General features: G+C 41.9%; 1 protein-coding gene across 2 annotated transcripts in view; it reads left to right on the forward strand.

Moving 5' to 3' along the window:
* Positions 1–9,335, forward strand: part of SLC24A4 (solute carrier family 24 member 4) — a 135,560-nt gene extending 126,225 nt beyond the window's left edge. For both annotated transcript variants that reach the window (XM_007055439.4, XM_043547988.1), the window contains exon 17: positions 1,673–9,335. In XM_007055439.4, the coding sequence (XP_007055501.4) occupies positions 1,673–1,825 (153 nt within the window). In that variant the 3' untranslated portion in view covers positions 1,826–9,335. The remainder of the gene's footprint in view (positions 1–1,672) is intronic.
* The last annotated feature ends 4,079 nt before the right edge of the window (positions 9,336–13,414 follow it).

Genomic DNA, 13,414 nt, shown 5'->3' on the forward strand with positions numbered 1-13,414 from the left:
AACTTTTGAAGTGGTAAGAGAATGGCCCATTACAGACAGTTGACAAGAAGGTGTGAGTAACAGTAGGGAGAAATTAGTATTGGGGAAATTAGGTTTAGGTTTTGTAATGACCCAACCACTCCCAGTGTTTATTCAGGCCTAATCTGATGGTATCTAGTTTGCAAATTAATTCCAGTTCTGCAGCTTCACCTCACATTTCTGCATCATGTCTGTGGCTTACCAATACATTGTACCAATGACATACTAAATTTGGTGGTAGGATGACCAGTATTGCAAAAATCAGACCCTAGTCGCTATACAATTAACTTGCCAATGCATCTCACAGGTGACTTGTATGGAGATAATCTTTTTGCCAGCCCAGCCCTCAGTAGACACCATCACTGGTACTCATCTTTGCCACACTGTGAAGCAAATATCCAAATAATATCTTAAAAGACAACAGTTGTGTTGTATTGTGTCATAAATCTTCCCCTCCCCACCCACCTGTCCAGCAGTTTGGCAAGGTATGGGAGGGTTAGCTAAATTTTATCGTCGAAGGTGTCCATGGGGTATTGATGGACAGAATGACCAGGCTCCTGACGCAGCTGAAACAGTGACCTCTGAATGGGAAAGCTTCTGAACACTCCCATTACTCTCTCGCTAAACGTGAGCCTAAATGTGGATTTAGGAGCCTAACTTTAGGCTAGTCACCCAGATTTGGAAATTTTGGCCAATGTCTATGCACAGTACAATTTGAGTGGCCTATGTTTGGGCAAACTGTCTGTATGAAGGAACAAGCCATCTAACTCATTACTTCTGACCTCCTTTGATACTATGTTCTCTGCTTCTCTGCAGCTGTTGAAGGAAGGAACGTTCTGTAAGGGCCAGTGTTCCAGAGAACATAGTAGATCTAGGGGGCAGCACTGAAGGTTCTTTTACCTGATCATTTAGGCTGTACTGAAGCAATTAATGGGAGCTGCATGACTTAAAGGGTGTGTTGAAACTATACGCTTATGGGCTTGATTCTCGGTTACATTAAGAGCTCTTTGCCAAGCTCTGACCCTGTGAAGGGTTCTGAAAATATGCCACTCGCTTGCGGTACATTTATGCTGCAGCTGGAGGTGTAATTTCTCACATGTGTAGACATACCTACACTAGCTGTGATCAATTGTCATGCTAAAAGTAACAGTGTAGCCACAGCAGTGCAGATGGCAGCATGGACTAACTGCCTGAATGTTACCTAGGACAGAGACGGCGCTATTCCTACTTAGGGCTCCAAATGGCCTAGGATCTCAGACCGATAACCTGTGCCACCGCCAGCACTGCTACGGCTACACTGCTGTTTTTAGCAAGTTAGCTTGATCAAGGCTAGTGCTTGTATGTCTGTCCAAGGACACCTCCAGCTGCAATGTAGACACACCCTAAGTTACACCCACTTCAAGGCCGCTTTATGTATTAGAGCAGTGTAAAGAGGCCTTAATGTAGCTGAGAATTAAGCCCTCATGTTTAACTTGATCAGTTATGTGCCTTATTACCATCTGAAAAAATGACCACTGTCCTTTCTGATCTGTAAAATGACCAAGACTGCATTTTTAGCATGTTTAAGGACAGCAGATTCAAATAGACCTCATTTGAAGCTTGTAGCATTTGTGTCCTTTGAGATACCAGTAACTAACACTTTGTATACTTGCAGGTGGGTGGAATCCATGTAAATAAATGGAAACTTGACAAGAAACTAGGCTTCTACGTGCTGATTCTTTATGCCATTTTCCTGTGTTTCTCTATATTGATAGAGTTTAATGTCTTTACCTTTGTCAACTTTCCAATGTGCCGAGAAGATCTTTAAAACAAACCACAACCATGAGAGAGGCTGACATACTCTTGATTTCTTGTGCTATAAATGATAGACATTTTAAATTTCTACCTTCTCATCAGTAATCTGATTTTCTTTCCTGCTTTGTCATCCAACAAGCACTTTTACTTACCTGGAAGGAAAACAAACCTTTCTTTTAACATGCTAGCTCGAGGCAACCAAAGCATTTTCCTCTTTGGGTATTGCTGCTCAGTCATCCAACTTGTGGATCTCATGCAGAGTGCTCAAAAGTCCGATTTTCGTGGTGTTCTGCTGTGGTTTTCATTCTCCTTATGCAGACAATAATGCACCAAAGTCAACTGGAACAAGACTAGAAAAAACTCTCCTCTCTCTCTTTCTTTGACATTTACTGTCCATGGAAGAAGAAGAGGCTGGCTCAGAACTTTTCTTGTCTCCATTAAAAGCATCAGAGCTACAGGACCAGAAAGTCCGATGCACATAACATGGCATGCACTGTTGTGGACATATGTTTTTCCCCTTCAAGTGCTCTGTTTATAGAGGAACTGCATTGACATTTATAAGCCTTTGTTGGTGATTTCTGAATATTTAATCACTCTTTTTTATTTAAAAATGTGAAGAACACATGAACAATTTTACAGAGAAAAGAGAAAATGGTTAATATTGTATCACTTTTGATGATGCACACTAAGAGAAATAGAATCTGAAATCTTCAAAAGAGAATATACGTGCAAAATATTCATACTTGAAAAATGTGTTTTACCATCAGCAAGGAATACTGTACAAATATAAACTAACATTTGTGGAATATTAAAGCCTGTAAGTAACATGTTGCATTGGCACTAGTAAGCCCACTTGTAATTTTACAAGAAACTAAAAGATTAACACCCAACGGGGTGCTCAGTTTCTAGTGGCAATTGTTATCTGAAAAATAGAACATGAACACATTCCAGACGTTCTTGCAATATGATGCATCAGGGATTTTTTGGGGGGTGGGGGGATTTATTTCATTATTAGTATATTAATCTAGAAGCTTTTCCATCTTCTCCATTTTGTTTTTATACCTCACAAACTTAATAGAAATGAGTACCCAACATTAAGTAGTGCAGATAATAAACAACTCTGATAAGAACAAGTCTGTCATGGGAACTATTTCCTTGATCAGATTGTATGTAGGAAGTTTTAAAGCATGTCTTTCTTTAGAGCCAAATTATTTTAACCCATAGAACCAGATTTTGATTTTCTTTGCACCTGTATAAGTCTAGATTAAAACAATTTTCAATTTCTCAATTTTCCTGGGCATAACTGAGAACAGAATCTTGGCCAGAATAATGAGTAACATTACAAAAACTGTGTAATGTCACAGTTTGAAGTGGTGTTATAAAGAAGATTCATCAAAAGAATTTAATATATTTTGAAACTGCTACTTAACTCTAAAATGTATTTTAAAGTTGTATGTGAACAACACATATAAGGTTTCTAAAGAAGCACAATTAACTTTATACATAGATTTATTTTTATTTTTTTAATGTTTATATAGCAAAACATCTATCAGATTACTAAAGATTTGATGCATTTTAAATGCATTAATATTTTGCACTTAAGATTATATATCAAGATGCCCATTATTTGTCAACAAAAATACTTTAAACCCTTAGGAAATAAAATTGATTAGAGAGGTTCCTTTACATATATTAAATTTATCTGACTAATATATGACCAATAATTCCTTTCAAAGCAAAGTTGCATGCACAACCTTAATTACCCCAGGCAATGTGTTATAATTAAGGCTGTCTTTTTATGTGTGTTGGGGGATACTAATTAATGAATGTATTTTCCTGTTGAATTTTAATAGGAATTGGATCCTTTCAACACAGTCCTAAAGAAAAAGGGCAACATATCCGTTATTTGTCTTACTGTTCTTTGTTACAAACGTCAGTATTAGTAACCAAGCTAAGTTTTTGAGTTTTCCCCCTCACTCCCGTGGTTGAACTCACCAATCCTAAAGATGGCAACAAATGGCATTTGATCAAATAGGCAAGTGTCACTGGGATACAAACGTAATGGCATTTAAAATACCTTCACTGTGGTTTAACATGGGAAGAGGTGGAATCGATGCATCTCTGTGTTATCTTTATATTGTAGAAAGGCTGTAAGCCAGGGCTAGATTGTGCCTCCAGGTCACAGCTCCTGCCCCTTTTTCTTCCTTCCATTCCAGGAGGATAATTGTCCTGTTCTGATAGTAATTTATTATGCCCCTTATATTGGCTCATATAGGCTGGCTGGCATGGGAGAGCAGAGTCAAGGCTCCACCCACTCCCCACCTACCTACTCCTGGGTTGGTAGTGGGGAGTAGCAAGCTCACAGCACCCACTCATATTCAGACCTAACACCTAGGTAGCCCCTGGTGGGGCATAATGGGGATTCCTAAACTACAGGAGCATGGCCCAAGTTACAATCTAGCCCCTAGTGATCAGATGAGGCATGAGCGATTTGTACAGCAACAAGTTAAACAATTTTACACATTTATGGGCTCAAAGACAGAAAAACGGATTGGATCTGGATATTTCAGAGCCAAGCAAGCCTCAAAAGCCTAGAGATCTTGTGCTAGTTACCTGGCAGCCAGTCCTAAACACACTGCCCAGCCAGGCATGGAATTATTGGGTGTGTTAAGATGGATTAGAATTACGCTGCCTAAAAGGATGCCATTATCATGGTTGAGTGAACCCATTCTACAGCTATCTGGTATATTTTGTCCTAACGAGAGATTGTCCCAAAACAGAACGTTCGACCCAAATTTCACAGGTTGGTCCCATCTCTGGGCCCAACCAGAATACTGACCCATTTCTTCCGCCCTTCAATTTGGAGGGCATTTGGATTCTGAATCAATTCTCAGAGTGGGAGCCGTGTTAGTCTGTATCTGCAAAAAGAATGAGGAGTACTTGTGGCACCTTAGAGACTAACAAATTTATTTGGGCATAAGCTTTCGTGGGCTAAAACCCACTTCATCAGATGCATGGAGTGCAAAATACAGTACAAAGATAGAGAGAGAGAGAGAGAGAGAGAGAGAGAGAGAGAGAGTCAAAGATATATATATATATATAGTGGCCACCTTAATTGATTTGTCTCATTACAGTTGGTATGGCAATCCCCATCTTTTCATGTTCTCTGTGTACGTATATATATCTTCCTACTGTATTTTCCACTCCATGCATCTGATGAAGTGGGTTTTAGCCCACGAAAGCTTATGCCCGAATAAATTTGCTAGTCTCTACTGTGCCACAAGTACTCCTCATTCTTTTTGAATCAGTTCTGACTCTGAAACCTATGGCTCAGCCTCATGTCTAGCATTTATAATATTAGAGATAATCTACCATGCTTACCAGAAATAATTATTGATAAGTCTCCTCTAACGGGACCAGGTGAGCAGGGATATATACTTTGCCAAAGAAGTATTATGCGCTGTATCAGGGCCTTGATGAAAAATTGTCATGTACAGTAGCTTACTCTGAAGATTTCTCTCTATACACTTTATCCGTATACAAAAATAAAGAAAGAAATCAATATAATCCAAGCCATGCAGATAAACTAAGAGGCCTGAGAAAAATCGTTTTGATGGTCAGGAGCCACTTGTTTTTTACTGTCTGAGTATCTTCAAGATGATCTATATCATACCAATAATATTATACTTGTGCCTTCTGAATGTAAAAAAAATCACTCATATGGTCTGAAACACATGACACATTTGGGAGCTTTCCAGTCAAAAACAAAAGCAGGGATTCATGTTTGCCTCCCTGATATTGGCAGAATTATAAATCACATCTGTTCACATTGTATATGTAAAAATCTGCATCTGTTTGTTCTATTAACCATGGCAGAGAGTTATCTTCCTGAGTCTGGAATTTATGTTGGGTTTTTGCATAATATAGTTAATGTTTAGTGCATGAGTGAAAAGAAAACTGGTGGATGTGAGAGGGGAAACTGTTAATGTGATATAAAAGTTGCCGAGAAAATAGCATTGAAAAATGGTACTACTTCAGAAAAAAATATTCTCAATCCAGCAAAGCTTGACTTCAATAAGACTGTTCGCGTGCTTAAAGTTAAGCATGTGTTTAAGTGTCTTGCTGGATTGGGGCCTAAATAAACAACAGATTACGGTCTCTGGGTTTTGTGTCACTTTCCTTTCCTTTCCATCTCATATTTTATAGACTCCCTGAAACAAAAAGCTTGGGCCAGAATCTACTATTACACTGCAGAAGTCACTGTGGATTTACATTGCTGTCAATGTCAGAACTTGCTCCCTCCCTCCCCCTCATGACAAATTGTGCACCGTTCTAAATGTTTCACAATCTATAAGACATGAAAAGTCATTTGTGTTCAGTGGAGCAGGCTGTGAGAAAAGGAGTTACCCCACAAATACAGTAAACTATCAGTGAAAACAGAAGGAAAGCAGACTGAGGACCCGTTGACTGCAGAACAGTTCCTTTGTGCTACAACTCCTTCAAAGTAGCACATCAGCAAGTCATAAGGTGAACGGCCCCTAGTGAAATCAATGGGCGTTTTATCATTGACTTCAGTGGGGCTAGGAATTCACACATCTACTGTAGTAAAAAGAACAGGGGTACTTGTGGCACCTTAGAGACTAACAAATTTATTTGAGCATAAGCTTTTGTGGGCTATAGCCCACTTCATCGGATACATAGAATGGAACATATAGTAAGAAGATATATATATACTTACAGAGAACATGAAAAGGTGAAGAGGCTAATTAATTAAGATGAACTATTATCAGCAGGAGAAAAAAAACTTTTGTAGTGATAATCAAGATGGCCCATTTAGACAGTTGACAAGAAGGTGTGAGGATACTTAACATGGGGAAATAGATTCAATCTACTGTAGTGTTTACGTTATAAAATTTTGTAACTTAACGCCTGTTTCTGCAGTGGGAATCTGCATCCCAAGCTCCCACTGATTTTACTGGGAGTATTACCTGAATCAGGACTCCAGGATCGGGCCCTGAATTGTTTAACCTAAACTTAAAAGCTAGCTTTAGGCTGATTGTGAATATTTGATCTCTGAGCGCTGCTCTTTGATTGCAATCCAGCCCGGAAGGACACGTGTGTTCCCCCATGTACAGCAGAGTGGCCATTTTCCTCTCAACTCAGTCATCATTAGTGTGCCAATTTTATTTTATATTGTTTAGGTTTTATTTATTAAGGATCCTGTTAATATTTAAGAGAAAACACCACATTTTTCCTAGTGTTATTTTTACACTAATTATACAGACTTTCCATTCCTATCATTGAATTCCTTTGTGAATGTGCTTAAAATTCATGCACTTGTTTCAATTTCTTCTTCATGTGTTTCGTTCAAGTTGCACAAGTTTCTTACCTGTTAGTTTTGTCATTTTCCATCGCAAGGCTCATTCCTGGGGTGGTTGAAATGGTATGTCATGTGTTTGTAACCCGAATAGGTGTTTTCAGTGGCGTTTATAAGCACTGCCTGGCAAGGAAAACCTCTGAGCTTCTCGTGTAGTTTAAGGCAAACGCTGAATGAAATGTATACCCAGGTGAAACCAAAGAATGTTGCTATTAAATAATCCAGCACCTTGAGACATAGAATTCTGTAGTAGCAGGCTTCATATCCTTCACTTACATGTGTTCAGACACTAAAAAGAAATTTAAAAATTTGTACATGAGTACTTAATATATATTGTCCTTTTTATTTCCTTAAACTGGAGCTCTCACTTGTTCTCAATGTGCAGGTGACAGGATTGATAAGATAGCTAACTGCAGGCTTCCTAAGGAATTTAGTTCCAACAGTCCAGCACCAAAACCAGTTTTCAGCTTTTTTGAAAACCTGTGTACTCAAGTGATCAATGCTCCATTTGAAAAGAGAAGAAAAATTGCCATTCAAATAAGCCAAAGTGTACATTCTAATTTCTAACCTACCACCACCAAAATAGTTATCTAGAGCAAAATATGCACATACTAAAAAACTTCCTTGAACCTGCATTTATCTGTTTCCAGTAGCTTTTACTGTACTGGCCTCATCCTAGTACCCACGGCAGAACACAGTGCACCAATGTGTGGAGTCCTGAAGCTTTTTCCCAGGGAAAACAGTAAGGTCCTGCACATCTCTGCACCGAAACTGGTAGTATGTATAGCACCTGCTACACTTGCTCATATGAGTGATGAACATGGCAATCCATGTATCACATGTTCTGCATGATACCATACTTTTGAAATGCAAAGCACTGTCTGAAAGAAGCAAATGGTAATGGGAAACTAGTGTCATTTTCATATTACCTTAAAGGCGATTGTTGGTAAGTAAGTAATCCTGTTTCTTTTTATTTCGGCACAAAGAATGTGTGCAATCTTAGGTCTGTTGATCTTTGAGATGGTCTTGGTAAACTTGAAAGGCAAATGTGGAGGTTGATGTTTAGTAAGAGTATGTAAAGGTATCAGAATGTATCAGTCAGACAGGAAGTCTCCAAAAAATCTACGCCCTGAGCCTCTTCTTTTCAGAGGGTTGTTGCAGCAAGACTATGGCCATTATTCATATAGTATTTCTGTATGCAAAGAAATAAACCTGCTAACATGGCAGGAATTATGGTCAAAATGGCTGAAATTGTGCAACAAAGCTATGACCAAATTCCTGCCCTCACTTACTCTGGATTTACACCTGTGAAACTACTGTAATGTCCATGGAGTTAGTTCAGGGTTACACCAGTGTAACCAAAGGCATAATTTGGCTCCCACTGTCTTCTCTGTTGCCAGAAACTCTTTGGCATCATTTATGAACACTGAAGGTATGTCTACAGTGCAATCATGGAGTGTGATTTCAGCTCCTGTAGATACACAGGAGCTAGCTTTAATCTAGCTAACTCACGTACTGGAGCAATGAAAATGCGCCAGTGCACACTTCAGTGGAGGCTAGCTCTCTGTGTCATTTACCCACGGTTCTGGGTGGGCTTGTATAGCCCATGCTGAAGCATGCGCTGCCCCTCGGCTTCACTGCACTGGTACCTGAGCTAGCTAGATTAAAACTAGCTTGGGTGTGTCTCCATGAGCTGCAATCACACCCTGTGACTGCAGTGTAGACATACCATGAAATAACTTCTGATCCTTTTAAATTTCCCTTTATTTTACACTTGCAGACATTTACAATGCACCTTGCAGAAGTGCGGTACCTCTTTAAATACTATGATACATTTCTTGAGCTGCTCAATTTGAAAACAAAGTGACAACTTTGTAAACTGTAAATAACACAATTCTATCACATTATTTATTTTTTCAATGACTGTGACCTTATGCACTGTGATATGGGGTCCTTTGTACAGACATGTATGTCATGAAAATCAAATGGAATTAATGTGATAATTTGTTACAAAATGTTGGCATGGTATTTGATTATTTTTATTGTGAAAATTATAAAAGATAGTTAAAATGAACTATACATTTATAAAGAACCTAGCAGTCAGTATTGTAATGTACTATATATCAACATATACACTGTCAATAAAATGTATAAGAACACCTTGAGTGTTGCTCTCCTGTTCTCTGGAACACACAGTATGAAAACAAGCGAAACACCATCATTATGACTGTCAAAAATCTAAAAACAGAGGACTGGAATATGATACCCTTCCTTATATTTGGCAGCACCTCACTCTCTGCATTGGGTGAAATCCTGGACCCCTCAAAATCACAGACTTCAGTGGAGTCAAGATTTTCACCTGTTGACTTCAGTGGGGCTTCACATGGAGTAAATGTATCACAGTTTGGGCTACAGTAATTCTGAAACACAACCTTTACTTTCATGGACTCTACTACGATGTTAAGCACAGCCCAGAGGTGTATAAGATACACCACCCCAGGAGGAATTATAGCCAGGGAAACACCTGAGTTGCATTACCGCCCCTGCTTCCTCTGGCTCTGGGGGGAGTAATGTACTGGTGGCTGTCAGGCTTTCCGGGGGAACCCAGAGTTGTGAGGCACCTCGCTGTCAGCTGCCCTTGGCATGAGGAGGCCACGTCTGTGCCTGCTATGACTCAGTCCCCAACTCCACCAGCTATGGGCAACGCCCCTCAAGCCCCTGCTGTTATTTTTAGGATTGCCAGGTGTCCGTTTTCTGACCAGAGCATCCGGTCGAAAAGAGAACCTGGCAGGTCCAGTCCACCACAGTAACCAGCCACTGCCACTGGGGGTTGGGAAGAGCAGCCGCTGTGGATAGAGCCACAAGGAGGAGCTGCTGATGCCTGACAGAGCAGTGGCTGGCCTCTGGACTGGGCTGCAAAAGGTAGGAGGTGCCGCCGCTCTGGGGGGCGGGATTTTGCCTGCCCCACTTGTGGCCCAGCCTTGGCCCCTCGCAATGGGGACCAACCCCTCCCTGCCCTGGAGCATTGCTCCGGGGACAAGCCCCCGCCGTGCCCCGATTGCCCTGGCCCTGGCCCCTCACTATGGGAACCAGCCTCTGCCATGCCCTGATTGCCCCGACGCTGGCCCCTTGCTCCGGGGACCTGCCCCCACTGTGCTCCGATTCCCCTGGCCCCTTGGTCCAGGGACCAGCTCCTGCTATGCCCAAATTCCCCCAGCCCTGGCCCTCACTACGGGGACCAGTCCCTGCCATGCCATGCTTGCCCTGGCCCTCGCTACAGGGACCAACCCACACTGTGCCCCAATTCCTCCAGCCCTGGCCCCTTGCTCTGGGGACTAGCCCCTGCTGTGCCCCAACTGCCCCAGGCCTGGCCCCTCACTATGGGGACCAATCCCTCCCCACCCTGGTCCCTTGCTCTGGGACTGACCCCTGCCATGCCCCAATTGCCCCGGCCCTTGCTACAGCGACCAACCCCTCTCAGCCCTGTCCCCTTGCTATGGGGACTTACCCCTTCCCACCCCCTTGAGCCAAGACCAACCCCGCCGTGTCCCACTGTGCCCCAGGCCCTTGCTTTGGGGACTGATCCCCCACCCCCACCCCACTGGGCCTCGATTGGGCAGGTGGGCAGGCTCTGTGTCAGCTCCTCCCAGCCTGGCTCTCCGGGCACCAGGAGAGGAGGGAGTGAGCGGGGGACAGGGCCTCGGGGGAAGAGGCGGGGCAGGGGGCAGAGCAAAGGTGTTCAGTTTTCAACAATTGGAAAGTTGGCAACCCTACTTACTTTACAGGTTAGTTATTAGCACACCCCAAACCTGAAGCCCTCCGAGCAGCTCCCTGGAGTGTCTAGTCCCTGGTCCACTGGACACTGACGGTATTCACCAATCCGCTGCTTCCAAAAAACAGCACACCCCAGCTTACCAGTTGCACCTCAGATCACCACTCCATAACACGCAGCATTTATACTTGATTTCACTGTAAACATAGCTAAGAGCTTGTCTACACTTACAGCACAGCACTGCTATAGCGCTTACTGAAGAAGACGCTACCTATGCCAGCAGGAGAGCTTCTCCCATGGGCATAGGTACTCCACCTCCCCAAGAGGTGGTTGCTTTGTTGACAGGAGAAGCCAGGGGTTAGGTGGGTATAACTATGTTGCTCAGGGATGTGGGTTTTTCAAACCCTTGAGTGACGTAGTTATAGGATATAAGTTGGTAGCGTAGACCAAGCCTAAATTTTAGCAGCCACAGAGAGTCAAGTAGTAGCAAGTAGAAGTATTGGAAACTTCATCCGATGAAGTGAGCTGTAGCTCACGAAAGCTTATGCTCAAACAAATTTGTTAGTCTCTAAGGTGCCACAAGTCCTTCTTTTCTTTTTGGAAACAAATGGTTACACATAAACTCATTCCAGAACACAGACATAATTAATAAGATTGCAGCACTTTACAGTCAGGCTGGCTCTGACTCCCCTTTCATTAGACAAGCATGCTGTCAGTTTGCCTCCTCAGTGGAGGACCCAGTGTGTCACTTTGCAATCCAAGGTATACCAGAACAATTCCTTGTCTGCATTCATAAACAGGACACACCTCCCTTCCACGTCCCCTCCCTCCCCCGGTTTGTTTATTCCAGTAATTTCCTTTCTTGTAGATTTTGCAATCTCTTTTGTGTGTGACTCCATATGCAAGTAGGTGTCAAGGCATGCATTGTGAGGGATTTAATACATAATACGCAAATAGCCAGACAGGGAAATAGGCATCCATTACCTTCTGCCTGAAAGCAACATCTCCAAAGTATGTCACGTGCTGGTGACCTGCCTTAACTCCAAGACCTTGAGAACATAATTATCAGTGTAGATACATAACCTCTTAAATATTATCCATACACACATTTTGCAATGATTGTGACTGTAGAGATATGTTTGTGGAAGATTATAATTTAGAGATGCTCCCTCATAAGGGACAGTATTATGAATATAGGAATTTAGAGATGTGCCCTGGAAGCTGGGATTGAGAACCCAGTGTAGCTGTGTACAGCAGTTCACCACAGCTCTCTAGTTTGTTTTAATAAAAGTTTTATTCCTACCTCATTCACCGGTTTGTTGTTGAGCGACCCTAAGATCAAGACTTCACGTGCCACCCTTCAGTGAGCTATTATGCATCAATTTGTCCCAGGAGATACCTGTAAAACCCTATGTACCTGTGCCCTCTGCCAGTAGGCTCTAAGGGGTCACTGGGTCACACTAACCTACTCTTTTGCCACGCCGTGAAGGATCGGGATTCAAGGCCCACAAACCCATTCCCCACCTCTCCCTCCTCCAGCAAGGGAGGTAGCAGGTGAGTAGCCCCACTTACTCCTGTGCATCCTAACCCAAGACCTGGGTAGCCCATATCAAGGTTTACGGTGGGTGCAGAGTCCCTGTTGCAATCTAGCCTGTATGTAAGAGAAACTGTCACATTCCAAAAAAAGAAATGAGGTGTTAAGAGTTTGTTCTGAGCTCAATAAACCTGCGGCCATTTTGCGTTAACCAAGAGCATATCTGATTAAGGCAGCCTTAGTCTGACAAATTACAGTGTTGAAGGAACAAAAGAAAAACTTTAAACTGTGACTGTGCTCAGAATGGCAGGAGTTCAGCAATGATCTTCTCTCATGGAGACTGAAACAAGCCAGTTCTCTGCCAGGGGAGCAGCTCTGAGGCATACACCACATGCTGCATCCCCTGGTGAGCAGGTCAAAGGAGGCAAGGTGAAAGGGAAAGGAAGGAGAGCTTTGAATTCCTTTGCTTTTGTCTCTTTTTTGTGACATCTCTTTAGCTGGGGAAATGAACAGGTTGGTTTTTAAACACACCACTGTTTAAAAGAAATCAATATCTGAATGCAGGAAAGTCCCATTCTTCTAATCTGGATATTTTTGAAAAAAATTGTTATTAAAAATTGGCCTTTTTTTCCCAAAAATGAAATATTTTGAAATAAAAGACCCTTTCCTCCTTTTTATTATTTTTGGTGATCTTTTTATTAAAATCATTTTCAAAATGGGTATCAAAATTTTCACTTGCTTAACAACCATGTATATTTTTTTGATTAAAAATGTCACCAGAAAGTTTGTGAAAAACAAACAATGGGTCCATTTCAAATCCTGTAAAACAGAAACAATGCCAAAACATTTTTTTTCAGTTTTTAAAAACATTTTTAAGGTGTTCTAGTCTTGCGGTTTGCACTCCCTTAAGAAACATGTC

The sequence above is a fragment of the Chelonia mydas genome, chromosome 6 (genome assembly GCF_015237465.2).
Source record: "Chelonia mydas isolate rCheMyd1 chromosome 6, rCheMyd1.pri.v2, whole genome shotgun sequence".
NCBI classification, from domain to species: Eukaryota; Metazoa; Chordata; order Testudines; family Cheloniidae; genus Chelonia; species Chelonia mydas.